General features: G+C 42.5%; 1 protein-coding gene across 1 annotated transcript; it reads left to right on the top strand.

Moving 5' to 3' along the window:
- slc26a2 (solute carrier family 26 member 2) lies at positions 1 to 4149 on the top strand (the record flags this gene model as incomplete). Its single annotated transcript, XM_083906106.1, has 4 exons — positions 1 to 618; positions 874 to 1164; positions 1261 to 1709; positions 3333 to 4149. The coding sequence occupies 4 exons, from the start codon at positions 1 to 3 to the stop codon at positions 4147 to 4149; spliced, it is 2175 nt and encodes a 724-aa protein (XP_083762232.1).
- Positions 4150 to 23340: the final 19191 nt, after the last annotated feature.

The following is a 23340-nucleotide window of genomic DNA, read 5'->3' as shown; positions in this document are numbered from 1 at the left end:
ATGACTCCTGACGACGCCGCCGCCACCGCAGAAGGAGAAGGAGACGGCGATCATCTGCAGCCTCTCCTTCTCGAGCGAGTGGACAACGGACCGGAGAAAAGCTGCCGCGCCGCGCTGCGACAGCGGCTGAAGAAACACTGCACGTGCACCTCCAAAAAGGCCAAATCCAAAGTGCTGGGCTTCTTCCCCATTCTGAAATGGCTGCCAAAGTACCAGCTCAGGGACTGGATCCTGGGCGACGCCATGTCGGGACTGATCGTCGGAATCCTGTTGGTTCCGCAGTCCATAGCGTACTCTTTGCTGGCCAGCCAGGACCCGATATACGGCCTCTACACGTCCTTCTTCTCCTCCATCATCTACGCCCTCTTGGGCACCTCCAGACACATCTCCGTGGGCATCTTCGGCGTCCTCTGCCTGCTCGTGGGCCAGGTCGTGGACCGGGAGTGTGCTTTGGCGGGATACCTCACCGAGAGCGGCGGCGGCGGTGGTCTCGTCGGTAACGACAGCGACGTCCTGCTGGCTGGCCAGGGGAACGGCAGCGCTGAGTGGGTGTGCGACAGGAGTTGCTACGCGATCACAGTGGGCGCTACGGTGACGTTCACTGCGGGGGTTTACCAGGTAAGAGATTGCGGTACAAAGAACTAGCAACGTGTTGATTGTTTTCATTATCACGATTATCGTAAATGACTTGTCCTTATGAGTTAATTTGTAGCGTTTACAAAAAAAGTTTGTATCCTATCTACGATCAGATACGCTCCTTACTCAAATATCAGGAAACGTGATTCCAGACTGTTTTTAGAGCCATTTTAAAATTTGCATATCTAAGTTGACGTTGACGTTGACGATGTATTGCCGCTAACCACTTCTCCCCAGGTACTCATGGGCCTCTTCCAGGTGGGCTTCGTCTCCGTCTACCTCTCGGACTCGCTCCTCAGTGGCTTCGCGACAGGAGCCTCCTTGACCATCCTCACCTCGCAGATCAAGTACCTCTTGGGCCTGAAGATCCCCCGGCCTCAGGGCTGGTTCACGCTGTTCAAGACGTGGTACGGAATACTCGCCAACCTGGGGAACACCAACATCTGCGACCTGGTGACCAGTCTGGTGTGTCTGCTGGTCCTGGTGCCGACCAAGGAGCTCAACGATCGCTTCAAATCCAAGCTGAAGGTAAAGATCTTCTGTAGACCAGGACAAAAAGACGTTTTTGTTTCCGGAGTGTTGCTCGAGAAGCATTCATGAGTCCGCTCGCGTTTCCTTCCCCAGGCCCCTATTCCCTTTGAGCTCTTCGTGGTGATCATCGCGACCCTGGCGTCGCACTTCGGCGAGTTCAACGCGGCGTACGGCTCAAGCGTGGCCGGCGACATTCCCACGGGCTTCCTCCCGCCGCAGCTGCCCGCGTGGTCTCTGATCCCCAACGTGGCCGTCGACGCCTTCTCCATCGCCATCGTGGGCTTCGCCATCACCGTCTCGCTGTCGGAGATGTTCGCCAAGAAGCACGGCTACGCGGTGGACGCCAACCAGGAGATGTACGCCATCGGCTTCTGCAACATCCTGCCGTCGTTCTTCCGCTGCTTCACCACCAGCGCCGCGCTCACCAAGACGCTGGTCAAGGAGTCGACGGGGTGCCAGACGCAGGTGTCCGGCCTGATCACCGCCGTCGTCCTCCTGCTGGTGCTTCTGGTTATTGCGCCGCTCTTCTATTCCCTTCAGAAGTAAGCAACTGTCAAATGGTTCGCTTGACAAGTGTCAAACTTGGCAGGTCATTTAGGAAGGGTACCAGTGTGTACAGTACCAACTTTGGTGGAATTTGGGCAAGAAACACAAGAGATATTTGTAGAAATGGGACTTAATTTATCACTAAATAATGTATCAAACTTGGCTTGGCTGGTGTACATGCTTTTATTATGGAAAGCCCCTACCAACTTCACATAAAGACCTTTAAAAAGTACTCAAAGAACTCAATTGACTGTACGACAATGACTGAAACAGAGCGATTAAGCAGCAGTTTATCCCTCGAGTGCAGAAAAACGAACGCTTAAATCGCGTCGTAAAACCCTGAACGAGCTGCGAGCTCCAATGTCCGTCTAAAAATAGCACGCATGTGTCTGAAGAAGCCGCTCAGAGCCGTCTTTCCTGTTTGACTCAGCCCAGTTATTTCACTCTTGAACAGTCCCACAACATTGTTCACGACTCCTCACCGGGGGATATATACGTACACGTGTCTCTTAATTGTATGTTGAGAAGACAGAAGTCGCTGAGGAAAATGCAAATCACCCCTTTCTCGACCTGCGGTGAAAACCATTCACACGAGAGGTTTATTATTTAAAATTACTAGCTGTAATATATATACACATGTACATACATAGCATTTTTGACATACTGAAAACAAACAAATAATAACAGTAAAAATATTGTGTATTTAAAGCCGTTTTGAAGACAATTATTAGACTCAAATTCTCCACACCAACTTCAAAGTCCTTGCACTTTCCAGTGTTTCTGTTTGTTTTAGAATTAAGGGTTTTGTTTAGTTAAGATTACAAAATTTGCTTCCCTTTAAGGCCACATTATACTTCTCCGACTGCGTATGCGTTATCCGTCTGCGTCACCACGGAGACGCCTCGAGCATTTATACTTCTGCGTCGTGGTGACGGACACTCGCTGCAATTTCCCGCCCGATCAGTAGGGGTCGCTGCGCAAGGTTGTTGTGCTTCTGGCTACAGTGAGCAATGGCGTCCGAGAAAGAAAGAGAGAGAAAGACTGTTGTTGTTGAAAAAGTGGCCGTTTCTCACTTTTCTGTGTCACGGAACGCAGTTTTAAGATAATTTGAGGCGAGAAATTGGCCATTTAGAGTCTAAACATGTGCTGTGTGTGTTAAGATATGACGTATTTGTAGTTCGGCAGCGGCGTTATCGGCGGGGATCAGCTCCGCCTCTGTCAGGACGCCCGGAGCGCACTGAGAGCCGGCACAGAGCAGCTTCGCTCAGCCTGTCCTGAGGACCAATCGCAGCTCTTGCCGTCTCCGTTGTCCCTTGACGGAGTGACGGACACTTAAAAAATATTCCGTGCACCCGGAGACGACGCAGAGGCTCTTCGACAGGTTCTGCGTCGACGCAGAGGACTCTGCGTAGCTACGCAGAGCACTTTACGCAGGAGTATAAATTGGGCTTTAGTGTTGACCTGCTGATAAACCTCGAGTCATCGGCGTCTGCGCTTGTGTCAATATTTGTAAGCGACGATGACGACGCAACTCACTGAAGATAACGACTTTCAAGCGCTCTTTTATGTTCCTGAGCGCCGCTAACTGTCACCTTTTATCCCTCCTTCCTGCTGCCCAGGTGTGTCCTCGCCGTCATCATCGTGGTCAACCTCCGCGGCGCGCTGCGGAAGTTCCTGGACATCCCCCGCATGTGGCGCGCCAACCCCGTGGACGCCTCCATCTGGCTGGTGACCATGCTGACGTCGTCGCTGGTCAACACGGAGCTGGGCCTCCTCGTCGGGCTCCTGGTGTCGGCCTTCTGCGTGCTCGGCCGCACGCAGCGAGCCCAGGTCCGCGAGCTGGGCCGCGCCAAGAGCCGCGAGCACTACGAGGCGCTGTCGTCCTACCGCGGCCTCCACACTCACCCGGGCGTGGCCGTCTTCCGCTACGACGCGCCGATCTACTACGCCAACCAGAGCTTGTTCAAGAAGTCGCTGTACGGCCGCGTGGGCCTCGACCCGGTGAAGGAGAAGACGCGGCGTCTGAAGTTCGAGAAGAAGCGAACGAAGAACAACAACAAAGAGCTGGAGGAGGTCGCGGGAGTGACGGACATGTCGGAGAAGGACGGCGCCGACGCTACCGTGACCGTTAGCATGACGCCAGATGGGAAGCCTCGCCCCCGCAGCGTCGTGTTGGACTGCAGCGCCATCTTGTTTCTGGACACGGCCGGCGTGAACGCTCTGAAGGAGGTGCGCAAAGATTACAGAGACGTCGGCGTGAAGGTGGTTTTGGCTCAGTGCAGCACGTCTGTGCTGGACACGCTGGAAAGAGGCGACTACTTCCCCGACGACAAAGAGCGAGACGACGGAGACAGAGTCTTCTTCACCATCGCAGACGCCGTCCACTACGTCCAAAACGTCCCCGCGTCCAACGGAGACTGCGAAGCCAAATGCTAGAAATCGAATGAACAGTTGATGCAAAACAAAAACGTGCTTTATTACCTTTGTGCCTTAAAAATGTGGAACCAATGCATTAATGTACATCAATGGTTCCCAAAGACTGGGACGGGACCCACAAATGAATCACGGGGGATTTTTTTGGGGGTCCCAAAAAGTACAATTGCTGAAAAATGATGTGTGGGATATCAGGTGTTACAGATATGGCCGTATATCACGGTCGCTACGTTATGGACGGATGATAGTGTGTTTTCTTAAAGAAAGTTTGAGAAACACTAATTTATACTGTTTACTTATTAGCATGCTAAATGCTAAAAAAAAAAAGACATGCAGCTTAAGTACTTTGCAGTTAAAATTTAAATTTTAACGGTTGAATTTTAACAGAAATGGATCATGGGAGATTTTTGGGGAATCCTAAAAAGTAAAAATGCAGAATTTCTCCAACAAACTGTTTGTTTACCAATTCAAAGCGATATCAGGTGTTGACAAATATGACCGTATATCGCGGTCGCTACGTTACGCACCGATGATTTATGTCGTATTCTGGGTCACGATAGTTTTTAAAAAGATGTGTCTTCTTCAAGAAAGTTTGAGAAACACAAATTTATACTGTTTACGTATTAGCATGCTAAATGCTAGCTTAAGTACGTTGTACTTAAAATGAAAATTTTACACGTTAGTTTGAACGTCAGTTACTGATTTTGCTGCAACGTACGAATGAATTGCTTTTCATTAATTGATTTTAATAATTTGCAAAAAAATGTCAGAAAATCAGTCAACGTCCGACATTTTTTAAATAATTCTTCTCAGCTAGCGTTGAGTTTAGGGGATTTCGTGGCTCGTTTAAAAAATGCTGCTTTAACAGAAACGGGACGTCTTAGTAGCTGTCGATGTCATATATTTTGTAAAAGCTGTTGCTGTTTTGACTGAATCTACGTTCACGAGCAGGCGGTTCCTAAACCATGAATGTACTGTAATTTATCAATCATACCATAACAATAATCAAGGGAAAATGTGTACCTTTTTTTTTTTTTTGGTGAAGCTGTTTACTGTCATACATTTTTGCACCGTTCATGTATTTGAACCACAGTGCCGACACTAGTGCCTAATATACTGTTCATGTGTATTTTGTGAACGTTTTAATACACGTGTCCTTTGTAACAGATGACTTTTATTGTCTCAACTGGAAAACTGATGTTTTAAAGACACGGAGAATCTCATATTGAGGCAGTTTTGACTTTTCACACACTACGTAAGGATGTCTGAAGACGAGTTTAATCTTGAATTGTACCTCGTAATCACCGCTTTTGTGTGTTTGTGTGCGTTTATGATCCCTTTCAGACCTGGTATTAACTTAACGTCACCCATCATTAAAGAAGATTAGTCCGAGTCCGGGCAGATAAAGTTCTCAGGGAAACGGTAAACTAAAACTGTAATCACGATTAATCCCATAATTGTCCCATCGCTAACTCCACAATAATAATATGTAATTTAGTGCAAAGACTGTTCAGAGTTTTCTCCACAGTAACTTTAAAAAATAAAAGCTCAAATAATATGCTGGAAATATGCTTACAGTGGTAAGTGGAGTCTAAATTTGCGTGGGTCCTTGAATGCATGTTTCTTGGAGCTCAATATATTGAGAATTGTGCGGTTTGCGCGGTTTTCTTCATCCCTGTCAAAGTTCTGTTTAAATTTAAAGTCTGTCAAAAACCGCTTTGTTTATACCTATAAAGATATTAATATAAGACGGAAGTGACTGAAAGAATATCCGACGTGAAGCTAACTTCACAGTCAACTATTTTTCTGAGTTAAAGTGTCGTTTTGTTGAGTTTTTAACCAGGTTTGCGTTTTTTATAAAAAAACAAAACAAAACAGAACATCCATGCATTAATTGTGTATCAAAAATATTTGTGGAATTTGCATAATTTTTTCCACTTTTCGCGACCCATATGTGAATTAATTTGTCGTCATAGCCACAATATTAACACTGATCAACACGTGATTTTTGTTGTTGTAATTGGTGAAAAAAAACAAAAAACAAGGAAAGTTACAGATTAAAATCTCTTTTTCGGGAGATATGGTAACATTTTATGGTCGAGTTACACAAAAAGTGCTTTGATTCGCCCCAAACTTGTACCGACAACCAACGCAGTTGTAAATTCAGTTAAAAACCAAGTGTTTTGTTAACAGTCAAACTAACTAACCGTTGCTTCTCTCAACAAGGATGTTTGTTCAAACCAGGTCTGAACGCTTACGGCTTAAGTATGTAAATTATGTAAATTTAATAATAAACGTGTCCAAATAATATTCCAAACATCCAAGCGGGGGAAAACTGGATGTTCTCGTCCTACGAGTGGCGGCGGCCGCTGCTGTTAGCCTGAGGAAAAATTTAAAAACGGGTTTTTCTGGAAGTGGAAGGAATTTAGCGTCATCTTTAAAAAATTTGGATTTTAATGCTTAAAACTAATTCTGGGGTTTTGAAAACTAAAGTTTTCCATTTGTGGTGAAACAGGGTGGAGATGAAATGAAGGCAGTGAATATAAATGAGTCGTCTGCAAACGCGTTTGTAAACGTTTAAGCTTTAAATTTGATTGTTTTTGTTTCATACAGAATCTACAAAAACATTTGTAAAATTAAAAAGTTTATTTAATTTACTTTTAAACTGAAACTATGCACTTTTTTTTTTTTATACATTTTTTTCAAATGAAAGCTTTTTATCCAAATCCAGGTCAGTTTTCTCCACAGTTTACTCCTGACTTCATTTATGAAAAAATATTCTTCTGCTTATATATTATTTACATACTGTATATTAATAAAAAAATACTTCTCTTCGTCATTCTCTCTCTATTTACTGTTTTACGGTTATTATTTTACACATTTACACTTATAGCCTCACCATTCAAACCAGAAACAGAAAGAAAATGGAACACACCAAAAAACACGTAACATATAACATGTTAAGAAAACCCTAAATGTGCCCCCTGCTGGATTCAAATGGCTACTACTTCGAGCAGGTATTTAAAGAACAGCCCTCATATGAAATCATATTAATGAACGGAACATTGACGTGAATGAGAAGCAGGTCTGAACATGAGGCTGTTGACACAAACACTCCTGAGTCTCTTCACGAACCGTTAGACAGGAATGTGTTTGCACTTGAACTTTTATTGACTCTAACAAGCCTTTGAAAACTGCGCCCTCTTAAAAAACAAACACGAACGACGTATTTTTTGGGGGGGTTTTGACAATAAATGGGTCATTAAATGTTTGTTTTGTCAGGTCACAGCCGTCTGTTCAGCCAAAACTGACCAGGTCACCAATTTAAATACGAGACATGGTCTGAGATCAGGGGCCTCAAAAAATGGTCAAAAGTCCCAAAAAAGTAAATTTTTCAGCACATTTCTGATTTAGTTGAATTTCAAAATAAAAGTGTGTGAACGCTCAATGTTTCACTGTAAAAATTAGTGCCGCGTAATAGGTTAACGCGCACACGTTTCCATGACGCGCATGACGTCATGTTTACGTGCCGCGTCACCGGAGTCCATGGAACGGTTTACCAGTTAGCTCAGTTAGCTGCATTAGCTCCTTATAGCGCCGTTAGTGCGCCTACAGTTGAACTGGAGCGGTCTGTTTATTAAAGGAAAAGAGCAGCGCTAACAAATAACCAGCGTACCTGTGTACTGCGTATGTGTGCCTCTGTTTTTTAAAATTAGCGTTAGCTTTAGAGACTCATTTTAACAATCAGAGTCACGTAAACATGACGTCACGTGTGTCTTTATCCCGGTCAGTCGTCATGGAAACGCATCGTGCGCTAACGTGCATTAACGACGCCGTTTGACAGCACTAGTAAAAATGTGTATTTAGGTTGAAAAATGAATCTGTGAATATAAAAACAAACAAAGACGGTCGTCTGAACTTGACTGGGTGGACCACACGTGGCCCACGCCCCTCGTGTTCAACACACAGGCCTGAGTGCGGCGTGTGAGCAGCGCTCTGACGTCTGTTGTGCAGCAAAAACAAACAAAGTCGTGTTTGCACTCGACAAACAAAGACACCACGTCGTCGTCGTGTGTTCGCTCTGCAGTGACTCGGCACATTCCAATAAAGCGTTCAGTCATACCAATTATTATTTACAAAACTGTTCTTCACAAAAAACATGGAAGAAGAAGAAGTCGCGCTTAAAGCCAGAACTTCATATTTTAAATGGTTTCCTCTGAGGATTAATGAACTTCATTCTGACTGGATTATAATCTGTTGTTGCTTCTAATTAATGATTCAAAGTCTCTGGATGATAAACGACAAACACAGAGTGAGGATAAAAAAAAGTCAGCGCAGGTTTCAAGGTGAGCGAGGATCCTTGAGGTTTGTCCGCTCGATGGTTGAGTCTATAACGTCTAATCTAAGCCAGATTAAAAATAACCAGCCTGCAGAGAAAAGGTCGCTGTGCAGCTTCTGTTCAGACTAAATAATAATCTACAAACAACGACTTGTTCTGTGGGAAGTGGAGTGAGAAAAGAACAGGAACTAAAGAACTAAAGGTCGTGTTTAAAAGGTCGAAAGAGGATCATGAAATGGCTTTGTGACGATGATGAAACTGGATTTTAAGACGATTTTTGTCATTTTTAATTAGTTTACCCTGAAAAATAAGACGTGAAAATTGTCCTAAGTCATTTAGAAAATTTAAATTTGGGAGAAACTCTGATTTTTGTCCTGTGTCAGTTGAGTAAGTGCAGATTATTATTGTTATTATAAAGTGTTTGGATTAGATATTTCCTGATTAGCCAAGAGAAGGTTATCTGTAATCAACATCTCACAATCAAATAAAGACTAAATAAAGATGAATCACACATGAATTAAGTTCCCACAAATTCACCATTGTAAAACATTAAAACATACCACACACCGTAATATATAAAAAACAACAACACAAAATGTGAAAATAAGTAAAACAACCAAGTTTAAAAGAACAATTTTATGCAGTCAAAGCCTGAAGTTCTGCCATGTGCAAGTCAGTGACTGTATTCTACCTCCAGGGGGCAGCATTCACTAATAAACTATAGGACTATTTGTTGATCAGAGGAGATGAGACGAGATTAAACTGTCTAGTATTAAAAAAAAGAAGTTTTTCTGGCATTTTTTGTTTTTATATTATAAATAAATTATATATATCTCATATATACATATATTATAGATTTGTCCAAACCAGGAATTGAACCTGTGACCTGTCGCCTGAGACACATCACACATGTGGTCCATGTCCTCAAGTAGTTTTTGTACATTTAAACCACTTTTAGGTCTCGTTTTCTTTTTCCTTTTCCATAATTTCACACTAATTTATGCCTTTTTTCCCAAAGATATTCAGCACATCACTGTTGTTTGTCAATAGGGGGCACTAGAGCGCCACCAGAGGAATTAAGAGGAACTCCAAAGACTCTGAGTGTGTGTAATCAGTCATAAAAATGCTCATTTATTAGTGTCTAAAGTCACTAAGAAGTGACGCAAATTGTTCCCACATTGCGTTGGCGCACCCTATTGGTGATACATGGTTACGACACGACAAAAAAAGTGACTTTTTACATACCTTTAGTAACATTTTTAACCCTTCGCTGTGATAGAAATGTGGCGTAAATATTAAATAAAGTGGGTTCACCAGGTTTAGAGGCTGTGAGAGACGACAGTGACAAACACAATCCAGGAAAAAACTGTTATCAGCGCGATCTGCTTTGTTCCCAAACTCAGGAGTGGACGTTCTCTGCAGAGGTCGTCGCGACAGAACACGGAAAATACACTTTAATTTAAGTCCAGACAAGAACACAGAGATCGATATGTATTCAGGTCTGGGAGGAGGGGGAGAATAGGTGGGACGTGATTTATGGCTGCTCTGATGATAAGGAAATAAATAAAGTAAATCACTGTGATTCAAAAAAAAAACCTCCTGCAGTAACCTGCTGTGACCTCTGGGCGTCCTCCAGGTACAAAGACACAGAGAGTGAGATGTGAGGAAACACAGCGGTGATTATCGTCTCCGTCACGCCTTGTTGCCTCTCTCTTAAATGACATCCGTCAGGAGAACGACGGCGACTCCCACGTCGATCGGGAACACCACGTTAATCTCTCGCAGAACCAGCTCTCGCTTCCCAGGCTGGAAATTCTGGATCATATGAGCGACTGTCGAGCTCACGCTCACGAGGGAAACTCGCTCCTCTGAAATGTAAACGAGAACTTTTCAAACCATTTAGAAAATGGCTAATTAATGACATACATTCAAATTCTGTGTCCGTGTTCCGTGTCCGAGCTCCCTGTCCATGTTCAGTGTCTGTGTTCCGTATCCACGTTCCGTGTCTGCGCTCCATATTCCGTATCCACGTTCTGTCTCCCTAGCCACACTCCATATCCGTGTTCCCTGTCCATGTTCAGTGTCTGTGTTCCGTATCTGTAATCCATATTCCAAATCCGCGTTCCATATCCGCGTTCCGTGTCTGTGTTCCATATCCGCATTCCATGTTCCATGTCTGTGTTCCGTGTTCCGTATCCGCGTCCCATGTCTGTGTTCCGTATATGCGTTCCGTGTTCCATAACCGCGTTCCGTATCCGCATTCCGTGTCTGTGTTTCGTATCCACATTCCGTGTCTGTGCTCCATATTCCATATCCACGTTCCATATCCATATCTGCATTCCGTGTCTGTGTTCCGTATCCAGGGTCCGCGTTCCATGTCTGTGTTCCGTGTCTGCGCTCCATATTCCATATCCACGTTCCATATCTGTTCCATGTCAGTGTTCCGTATCGGCGCTCCGTGTCCGTATCTGTGTCCATATCCACGTTCATATTCCGCTCATCGTTAGCGGTGATTTCTCAGCAAAAGTTCGCCTTCGTTTGTACGTTCTCGTTTTCTTTGAGCGCTGACTTGTAGAAGCACATTTACACGCAAACGTTCTTGTAGAACCTCTTGCGAGTTTCCACGTTTCTCTATCTTACAAACAGATATGGTGACGATTCAGTGGCGTCTTCATATTTACGGCTTTTATCCATAGTTTCTGCTGAAGATAAGGTCTGCAGGTACCAGCGGAACTTCCTTGTATAACCTCAGGTTTTCATGGTAACCGTGTTCTTTATTTATCCCAGACGTACTAACCCCAGCTTTAACATAATCCACACAGTGTGTGTGTGATATTTCAGAGGATATTTTCCAGTTGGTTTTTTTTATTTGCTACCTGGACAAAAGCCTCCTCCTCTTCTTCTTCTTCTTCTCAGAAATGCCAGGACGTCACACTGCTTTGCCGCGTCTTTGTTTGCTTTTCCACAGACGGTGACAGAGTGAGTTCAGGTGAAGTCTTTCTGCAGCAGCAGCAGAGAGAGAAAGTCGTGGATAAAATAGCGCTTGTCATCCAGAGGAATATTTGTTTCATGTCGTCAAAGCCCCAGTGTTCCGTGAAGGAACGTTTCTATATTTCACCCAGGGTTTCAACAAGGGGAAGCCAAGAGGTATTTTATGTCTGCTGTCACAAAGTGTTGTCAGCAGCACACTCTTACATGAGCTACACTTCCCTCCTCACTTCCTCTCCCTCTGTCCGCCTTTAGACTCATGAAATCACTGGCCACTTTATTAGGTACGCCTGCCCGTTAATAGAAAAGATCTAAATCAGCCAATCGTGAAATTTGATGCTGCTATTTGCAACCGTTTACTGACCGACTGTACTCTGAAATACATGAAGCACACACACACACTGGTGTGGGCTGCAGCCCCTGGTGGACCGTGATGGTACTGTAGAGGGCGGTAAATACAATTAAAAGGAATGTAATTTGCAGTTCATCGCAATGGCAAGTGAGTTGGAATTTTTCGCAGCGACGTAACGGTCAATTAGCATTGAGAATCGTCATTGTGTGGGGGTGGTGTTCCCCAAACTACACAAGGCGACGGTTTCTTCTCTGCAGACGTTTCCATAACATCGGACCCTAACCCAACATGGTTAGTGGCTAATGCTTACCCTAACCCAATATCTTAAACCACAACATCGGCATAACCCTAACCGATTGGTTAGGTAACCCTAACATCACAAAATGTACAAAATGATCCTGTGGTGCGATAGACGCGATTGGTGCGCAGTGACGCAACAAAATCGCGGCCATCACGTCTATCGCACAAGTCGCTTCTGGTGCACGAGTTGAAATTTTCTGCGATGAAGCAACGGCCGATCAGCGGCTCTCAACAAAGCGAACCAACAAATCGCCTTCTGTGTTTGCTAGCTTTGATTTGACAAAGCCAACAGCTAACCAATGACGCATCAATCCCATATGGTCTAGGGTTAGGATTCCTGGTTTTCACCCAGGCGGCCCTGCTCCCGGTATGGGAACTGAGCTTTTTAAGAACTGGTGAGGTTCTTTCCAAGACTTCTTCAATGTACGTTATTCCTCTCTTGTAAAGGCCACATTATACTTCTACAAATGCGTAATGCGTTATCCAACTGTATCCCACCCGATCAGTAGGGGTCGCTACGCAAGGTTGTTGTACTTCTTGTGTGTATTAAGATATGACATATTTATAGAGTGGCAGCGACGTTGTCGGCAGTGATCAGCTCCGCCTCTGTGGACGCTCGGTGCACAGTGGCCGGCACAGAGCAGGGTTATCTCGGCCGGTCTTGAGGACCAATCGCAGCCCTTGCCATCTCCGTTGTCCCTTGACGGAGTGACGGACACAAATATTTTGTGGAGCCGGAGACGACGGAGAGACTCTCCGACAGGCTCTCCGGCGACGTAGAGGGGTCTCCGTAACCTACGTAGAGCACTTTATGCAGAGTATAAATTGGGTTTAAGTCTGCTAAATGCTGAAATGCGTAAATGTAAAACCACAAAACCCAAAATAATCTCTCGATGTTCAAACACGGCCTGACAAACCACCACCGCCGCCGCCGCCACTTCAGCAGCGAGTCGCCAATGTTAGCAAAGACAAAAAATTAACACAATGAACCAACAAGTGTCTGTTCTGCTGCTGCACTGGATTAATTCTGAGCCATGACTGGAGTCACTCAAGTGGCCGACAGGGAGCCGGAGGGGACGCTCGCTACTGCGGCGAGCAGATGGCGTGGAGGAGGCCGCGGGCAGTGTGTGTGTGTGTGTGTGTGTGTGATGACCCTCTGCTCGCAACGACGCCAAAACACACGACTGGAAATGAATGGATCATTGGATTATCGAGGGATCACACACACACACACACACGGTCAGACGGTCAGTGAGAGGTTTGGCTCGACTCGGCTGATGATGCCTGCGAGGATCACACTCGGCGCTCTGCGTTTTTTTTTGGCTCCCGGGAAGAACTCGTGGTGAGTTAGTTCATTAAAAGTCACACTTCACTCCTGCTGGTTTCCATGGAGACGTGATTCATTTGTCCACTTTGAAGTCACACTGTGCGAGTGAGGACTCCCACATTTGTGCTTTTATTGTACACCTTACTGTATATATATATACATATATCTTTTAAATAATAATTAGTTCTGCGAAGATTAGGCCGTTAAATCCATAAGTGGAGGTCAAATTGTGCAGTTTCTACGTTTCACAGCTGGTCATTTTATTCTTATTAAGACCAAATGAGACAACATTTGCTCTGCGGGGGTTTAATTAAACCTTCAGCCCACTGTTTAATTACATCATACACTGGAGAGTATAACGTCAATTCTATTATTGAGTCGTTACGATTAACGGCCACCTTAAAAAAGCTTTTAATCCCAAGAAAGTTTCACCTGCAGTCTAATCAATGACCAACGGGGGGCGCCTCAGTAGCTTTGTATCCCTTTTAAATTACATTTGAAATGCTAAAATCTCAAAATATGCCACATTTTCCTGTGTTTCATGATAAGCCTCACACTCAACACCTTAGCGCCAAAAATGTTCCGTCTGTATATTTTTATTTTTCATCTTAAAATTATAGATTTCTTTAACGAATATCAGTCCTAATAATTAAAAAAAATAAAATGTTGTTGTTGATGTCACTGCCACCTGCTGGATCACTGGGTGATTACATCTATGCCAGAGAATGGTTTTAAAATGAATATTTTATAGTGACATGAGACAAGATATGGTCTTATATTTTCCTCAAATCGTTAACTTTTTTACGACTTTTCCTTGTTTTAAAGATGCAGATAAACGGCCAAAAAACACGAAATAAGCCTCACACTCAACACCTTAGTGCCAAAAATATCCCATCTGTATATTTGTATTCTCCATCTTAAAATAAAAGCTATGTTATTCATTTAAAAAAAAAAAAAAAGTTTTTCTTATTATGTCTATTTTTTTATATAGGTGTCACTGCCACCTGCTGGATCACCAGGGTAATTACATCTATGCCACACAGAATGGGTTTAAAACGACAATGCAACTGGCAGATCTTCTCACACATATACACAAAATAAAATACGGTTTCCAAACGTGAACACACTGCCAAAAGGCCAAAAAGCACATGGAGACACATCAATGTCTGTCCTCCTGTCAGCAGGACTGACGAGGACCGCCCTGCGTGACGGGATGAAAACAATGACAGCTGGACTCCACAATTACCTGGAACATCAACAAAAACCCTTTCACCACTGGGACTCCACTATTATTCTCCCTGTCAAGAGGTTCACCACTGGGACTCTGCCACCACCACCATCACCACCACCAGGGGAAAACACTGATAAAACACAGTAGATCATTGTGTGATGACTAAAACGTGCATTTTTCCAGACGTATTAAAAAAAATCTGCTGAAAGAATCCGTCACGCGGTTTTTCCTCAAAAGACACCAGCGACAGGAGGAGGACGCTCCGCTGCTCGCTCAGACGCGAGACTAAACATCGATCACACGCTCCCCTGGCTTTGTTTATCTCGACAAGATGTATATAAACATACAAACATCTGGAAAGTGAAGCCAATGCACAAGTGCCTGAAACCGAGGTTCTAATGAATGACCTCCAAAAAACTCAAAAACACCAAAAACTCAAGATGTAATATGTTTTACTCCCTCTCAACAGCTTAGTGCCAAAAATGTCTCATGTTATTTTTCCATTGATTTTTTCTGGCTTTATTTATTTCAACATGTACATAAAAAATAAAAACCCAATCTCTGGATTTGGAAAAGTGAAGCCAATGCACAAGTGCCTGAAATATACACCTCTATATATTTGTATACCTTATTTAAACACAATTTTTAACACCAAAAACTCACAATATGCACATTTTACTTTTAATTTTTACTCCCTTTCAACACCTTAGTGCCACAAAATGTTTCTGGTCATCAATTGCATATCCCAGGCTGTGTTATTCCATCAAAGTACGTCTCATTATCACGTGGCATAAAAACTATATAGCATTTTTATCTGATTTATCGGATTTGGAAGTTTAAATTCAACCTGAAAAAACCCATTTAACAACTTCAGTCTTCTCGATCTAAAAAAAGTGGATCAAAATGTAGAGAAAATATTATTTTAAGAAGAAAAATAACTACATTTTCTAATTGCAGTTTATACAGATGGGACATTTTTGGCACTCAAGGTGCTGAGTGGCAGTAAAAGGTGACTCTACACGACATTGACGTTTTTGTCAAATTTTGAACCAATTTTTTTTTTTCAAAAAAACTGTCAAATTTTGGACGACATACTAACCTATGACGCTTTTGTCACATTTTGGATCAAAACAAATGTTTCAATTTTTTTCTTCAAATTTTGGATGACATAGTATAGTATGACGTATTTGTCAAATTTTAGACCAAAAAATTGTTTTCCAAAAAAAATTTCAAATTTTGGACGACAAAATGATTACGTTTGGACAATTATTTGAACGATAATAGTGGGAATATGTTTACATACGAGTGTGTGTGTGTGTGAGGTGGCTGACTGAGCAGATTGGCGTGCTGCTGCTGGGATTTTCTTCTTCATCTGTGCGAGCTTAAGTTATATAAAACAGCCTCAGCAGGTGTAATTGATCATCCTTATTTCTAAAAATCCCCCGCTCCTTTAAGTTCCTTCACATATAAATCACAGGCGGCGCCTCGTTTTTACGACAACTTCCATCTATTCTCGTTTACAGGAGTGTTCCTCAGCCTTAATTCACACATGCAGCTCTGTTTCATCCTCACATTTCACTTACGCCAATAGACAGAGTCTGAACGTCTGACTGACTCTGCAGAGAAATGACAAGTCAAGTGCTTCAGGCCTTTGGCAGAAGGAGCAGGAAATAATATGTGTTTGTGATGGAAAACAAAAGTTCCTCCCGTGGGGTTCAGCTGGGTGAGAGTAAATATGTATTTGTGATTCATTTTACCAGACGGGACACTTTTGGATAAAGGTTTTGCAGTGTGGACACTTTGACATCTCCCCAGGACTTGGATCTTAGTTTCTAATTTAGGGACATTTTGTGTTTGTGTTTAGTTGCATACATCTAATTTAACCCTCATGCAAACTTTTCACAGCTTTACATCTGAATCATGTCGTTGTTTCAGCCCTAAAGAGTCACCTTTGCTTTCAGCACAGACGTTAGCTGTAGACGTCACATATCTACGGCTCTCAGAGGCTGTTTGTGCTCCAGCAGGAGGATCTGATTCACTCTCTGGCAGACAATGACTTTATTTTGGCACGACAGAAAAACCATCCAGGTGCTGCTGGTGTTCATGATGAGATGATTCATGCCGTTCTATTATTAAGTCTATTTTAAGCCAAGTAAAATGTCAGAAACATGGGCACGTTATTATAAAAGTAACACGCAAATAAAGATTATTATTATATTTGTACATTGTTAAAAAGGGACCTGTTGAAAACACATTTTAATATAATGAACTTGATTGGATGTCATCAGTGTTATAGCCTTTGTCAAGGGAAGAAAACATCACTGAAATGTTCCATTTCTAATTAACTTTTTTAATTAACCGACGCCAACATCTGATTTTCTGATCTTTCGCTAACAGACAAACTCCGACCTGTCGACATTTACGTATTACTCGAGTTGACTTGACAAAATTAGAGGAAAAAACATAACATTTCATTTGATATATATATATATATGTATGTGTATATATACATATATATTTGTATACATATATTGTATGTATATGTATATATACACATACACATATACATATATACACACAAAAACAACCTTCCTCCACAATCTGCAGTATTTTCTTACTTTTGGATGAATGATAAAATAAGTTTTTTAAAAAACCTACCCGTTTTCTTTAAAGTCTCCGTAGGGCAGTTTGTCCATGAGCATTTCCCAAAGAGCGTGATTAGAAGACTCGGGACAGAATTTATTATTGATCCCTGCAGATAAAAAAATAATTTGTATTCAGTCAAATCCTGCACATGCAAACACAAGGAGACAACACAATAAAAACAGAACAAAAACTTGAGCTTTTTCACTTAAAAATCACCCGAGTCTCAAAAAGATATAGTAATATGTTACATTAAGTTAAGTTAAATTGTGTTATTTTGTGATTTTAAAATCCTTTATTGTGTTTAAGATTTAATTTTGCAGTCAGTCAATGTTTTCCAACGTTTTCGTAAAGCGCTCACTCCCTGTGCCAAACCCCATAGAGAAAATCAGCGATTTTGCATCACAGCACACAGGGAGTTGTTAATCCACTATTGACTACATAAATATGTAAAAATGAATTATTCTATGACTTTGGCATTTTAAATAATTAATTCAGATTTACCTACGTGACAAAATCCTACCAAACGAGGTAAAAACAGACCAGTAGCTCCTGTGTCCCTGTGAGCTAAAAATGCAAATTTTCTCTATGGACTTTGGTGTGGGAGCACCAAAGGTTTATAAACTTCAGTTTATAATCAATACACGCTGTTTAATTAACAAATAATGTCACACACATACTCTTAAGATACCATAGAGTATAGTGTATATTTTCATTAGCTAAGTGGCCATGGTTTCACTGAGCTTGTGTCCCTGGTTGTTTGTTAGCACACAAAGTGCACAGAGTTGTGTTATATAAGACACTGACTCATGTCGAAGTACTTAATATACCTTTAAATAACCTGAACTATCACTTAAACTTGAGTGATAGCTGAAAATGTGTTTGTTTTCTGGTGAACAAGCATTTTAGCTAACACTTTTAAGCTAACATTTAAGCTAACAGAAAACTTTACCTGCTGACTCCAGTGACGTTAGCTGCTTAAGTGATTGTTTACAGGTGATTTAAATGGACTGATTAACTGCTGCTGCATCAGGCCTTCTCATTGGTCGAGGCTTATCCAAACAGAGTCATTGTGGGCGGGGCATTTTGTTGTTCTACACACCTGATGTCAGCACAGAACACAGGTTATTTTCTAGAGGATATTAATAACAAATGCTAGTGAAAAACTATATAAAAGGCCAGAAATGAGTGTGTAATGTAATGTAATGATAACCGCCATGTTCATTTTAAAGGAGATAACTAATCATATTCAAATTTCTGATTCATAAAAAGCAGCTATTATCTACAGAAGCCCTTAAAGGCCAAATAAGGTTTTTTTTTTAATGTTTTTTTTGGGGGAAAAGGAGGAGTTAAAATGACCTTTCTGTGATTAATACGAACAATTAGGGGAAAAAATAAAAGGATGGGTAAATAAATCAGTATATAATGTTACCCAACACTTCAAAGCAACCATTGTAGAAAAAAATGTTTGCTTTATAACATGCCTTAAGATAATGTTATTTGGCACTACACAAATACATAAATTTAACAATTCTGAGAAATAAAAATACTTTTTTTATACCAAAAACAGAAATAAACCACTTGCCCTTGTCATTTAATGCGATTATTTCCGTTGTGATCCATACAATATACTATGAAAAGCAGTAAATATGATATTTAGTTCTGCAGATGTTCTTCTTTAATTCTTAAAGGCCCAGAAAAGACTCTTAACACGACCACAGAACCAGAACCAGAACATTTATTCCCACAAATCCTTTTTCTACATGTCAGTGATGATAGATTTGTGGACGTGACCCAGGAGGCAGTGGAGTGGAGTGAAGTGCTGGTATCAGGTGGCTTCTACAAACACAGCATGAGGGTATTTTATGGAGCAGAGTGAAGAGTGAAGAGGCAGAAGAGGATACACATGAGCTTAGATTTTTTAGAAACACAAACACACTCAGCTTTTACACGGGTGGAGTTCTCTTTGAATCTGAGAGTCTATGAGACAGGAACTGAAGTGGTCTCTGGTTGATTTATATTTTTAGGGCACGAGCACTGCCTTCAGAGAACGCCCTATTTTATTATTATTTATGTCTTTTTCTTACAAAATTATGGCCCCGTCCCAATACCTCCCCTAACCCTAAATTTTGCCCTAACCCTACATTTTTGCCCTAACCCTACATTTTGCGCGCTCACGTGTAGGGTCGAGCAAGGGGAAGTGCGATTTTCTCCTTATACTCAACCCTCAAAATGTAGTGAGCTCTGATGGGGGCTTAAAAAGAAGTGAAAGATGAAATTACCCATGATGCTTTGCAAATCCAGCGAGCCGGCTGATATTTTTCAACAAAGATGGCGGCCGCATCTGCCACACGATGTCGAATTGTGTTGGAATATGTTGGTTTGATATACATCCAAAGGACCTTTAGGATTTATGAAAGCAGCTAGCTAACTAGCTAGCGAGGGGCTACCCGCCGAGCTACATGACGGGCAAATGCTCTCGAAGTAAAGCCGCCAGCCAGCTCTGCTACATCTGGGTAGTTTTGCCAGTGTTTTGGTTGTGCGTACCGGCGTTCACTTGAACACGAATACCATGGACTTGTCAGATTTCAATCTCATTTTGTGATATAGCGTTTTACGAGGACGGAGGAAAAAACGGCGTTGACGGAGGAAAAACAAACAGCATGTATCTGAAAATTAGCACGCTCAAACGGTAGAATTGTCAACATGTGATGTAGGTTAGCACGTTTGTTACGTTCACTACGCTAATTTGCATGTAGTGGTGTCCCAATACCACTTCCCTCAACGAGGGGAATCTTGGTAGGTATTGGGACGGAGCCTAAGACTTTAGAGGGTCTTATCATACAACAAAAACTCATCGACATGACAGTGTGGTCTACAGGACATTTGATGTACTGTTCTCTTGGTTTTTAGAGGATGTAGAGATACGGTTTCATGTTGTTAAATGAACGTTTCAGTCTTATTCTTTCTGACCTGTCAGACTCTTAGACCAGGACACAATAGCGTAAACTCCTCTTCTTTAATGTCTATTCATTTCCCTCCGCCGCCTCAAAGCAGAACAATCACAGAGGTTGGCTGCGGACGGACGCTGTGAGTGAAAATCCATTTTAAAGTACGGGAGTTTGAGATGAAAAGACCTCGCGCGGGATGAAGGAATAATGGCTCGCTGTCAGAGCATCTGACGGATGGCGACGGAGGGTGAACTAAAGAGCGAGGATTGCCTCTGATTTCATCTGAAGCTGCGGAGAGAGAGAGAGCGAGACGTTTGTTTAATCCACAGCTCTGTCATTACACGTCATTGTCACACATGTTTATTCCATGTGTCCTCACTGATGTTTGCTTACTCCGGAGGGAAAATCTGCGAATTCTTTAGCTCGCAGGGAAACAGGTGCTGCCACGAAACAAAGGACTTCAAAAGACCAAAGTCACGAAACAACACGTTTGAACTTACAGATGGAGGCGGCAGTGGATCGACAACAAGTCCACATTTTCTCTAGGTCTGTCCACATTTGCATGATCCTCCTTATGTGGCCTACATTTGCTGTGAAAACCTTCACAACCCAACATATCCTAAAAATACACCGCACACCTGCAGTGGAGCTTTGGGAGCGAGCTGAAGGTGGGACCAGGTGGTGACGCAACGAAGGCTTTTATGATGCTACGAACGGGGAACTGAGCAGCTTTGGGGGATTCGGTGATCTTCAGGTTTTATCTGATGTGGAAAAGCTTTTGTTTGAAGGACCTGACAAAGAAGCTAGAGATTCAACAAAACCCTATCCTGCAACGACGTGACACATCATACAGCGCTACAACACCAGAAGGTCTGGAAAGTGTCCAGATCAACGTTTATGGACATTTAGGTTCTCACATACAGCACTTCCAGATGATTTCACGAACGCGTGGACTTCTCTAAAGTCCCTTTAGAGCCTGCTCTGGAATGTTTGACCAGATGGTCTTCATCTGCAGAGTTTCATGGTTCATAATCTGAGGTTAATCTGTGTGTAGTTGATGGTAAACGTCCGCATGACTTGTGTGGACATTTGGGTTCTCACATACAGCACTTCTGGACAATCTGAAGATTTAGACTAAGGTGCATCTTTAAACTGCAGACTGTGTTTGTACTTGATCTTAGTAACAGGAAATGAAGTCGCTTTAGAAGCCACTTTGGAACTTTTGACCATATCATATGATCTTCATCGGCAGAGAGCGTTAAACCAGTTTGGAACCAGATGGTTCCTACTCCTAATCTGACGTCCAGGACAAGCTGAACATTGAGAATCTCACATCCAGCACTTACAGACAATTTGGAGAATAGATTTGGACTAAAGTGCATCTGTGGAAGCAGCTTGTGTTTGTTCTTAATGTTGGAAACAGGACATTAAGTCTCCTCAGAACCTGCTCTTTGAATCATCATATAATCTTCACCAGCCGAGGGTGCTCAACTCGGCGGGGTTCTTCTACTAACTCCAGAAATGGTCCAGTTGAGTTAAGGCCCTTTAAATGTCCCAACTTCCCACTTGAATATGCTGAAAGAATACACAAAAATAGAATAAAATAACTATTTACAAAATTGTAGTAAAAGTTCCCCAATAACTCAACGCTCAGCTTGCAAATGCAGGTGATGGCTTCTCCTGACGGCCAAAAGCCTGGTCCTCATTTATAATCTGACATCCAGGACGGGTTAATCTGTTTAAAATCTGTGTGTAGTGGATTGTTTTCTACTTAAGGCTCAGACAACAGAGCAGTTTGTCTGGAAAATGTCACCAGCGTTAGTCGTCTGTAAACAAAGACGAAAGCAGTGGTGATTTAGAACGCTCAGGCTAACATGTTCTCCTCACCCACCTCACTGCTCATCATTCCACTTTATGAATTCCACTTGTTATTCTCCGTCGCTGCCAGAATCTCATCAGACTTGCTTCGCCTGCTGTAATGAATATCCGACCGGTTGCATACCGCACCGTCGTTCGTCGTCCGCCTGCGCGAAAAAAAGCAGAGGCTTCACACGTGTAATTGATTTCGTCCTCTGCTAAACCTGTTGTGAATAAGCAATCGCGTTTGGCCCGACAGAGACGATGAGCATTCTCACAAAATCATTTGTTCCAGTTTACACTGGTGCACTAATCTGTTTTTGTTGCTCTGTCGGCCTCAATCTGTCTTAGAGAGATTATTAACCTGACTTTTCCTACTTTCTTTCTCATGTTGCTCTTTTGCAGCAACAAAAGCAGGACTATCGAGAGGGAATTAGCCAATATTCCGTTAGCTTAGCGCGTCTATATGACTATATTAGAGAAACACAAATTACTGCGTTCGTCTGACTAAAATCACTGAATCGAATTTCTCCATAGACCACAGGACAATCTGGTACACACGACAAGATTAAGACAACAGCGACGAAAACATGGCAAAATCCAGGCTGATAGGGGGCATAGCGCCACCTAGTATAATTAAATAACTTGTGCTTGCACACTGGGACAAGTACAGTAGAACAATTGAACAGTGGATTGGATTTTTGGAAAACAAAAAAAATGTGTGGGTGTTAATATGAGAATATACTGAACAGCCACCAGGGGGCCGACTCTGCTGCCTACTTTTCACTTGATTTGTAATGTCAGTGAACATTTTCCTGACCAGTTAATGGTCTCAATCACCAGTTTCAGCTCTACTTTAATAGAACATGGTCTATGGGAAACTGTGGACACCAGTGGGCCACCGTACAAAATTGTGATTCTATTTTCGATTCTTATTCACGATGTCACGACCAGTTCCACTGCGGTTTGTCGACGAGTGGAAAAACTGGCTTTACTGTTAAACGACACCGACTCAAACACAACCCACGTACGTTATCTCTTCTCTCTGTGGACGTGACTGATGTGAAGGAGCTTTCACATCATATTGAGTTAGATCTTTAATAAACAACAAAGATTAGGGAAGGGAACGGGAAACCGGCAATCAGGCACTGACGCTACGGTTATTACAAAGACATTCAGCCAGAAGAAGAAGAAGAAGAAGAAATT

This window comes from Microchirus variegatus (genome assembly GCF_963457635.1).
Source record: "Microchirus variegatus genome assembly, chromosome: 19".
Lineage (NCBI taxonomy): Eukaryota > Metazoa > Chordata > Actinopteri > Pleuronectiformes > Soleidae > Microchirus > Microchirus variegatus.
This window is presented reverse-complemented; position numbering and strand designations above follow the sequence as displayed.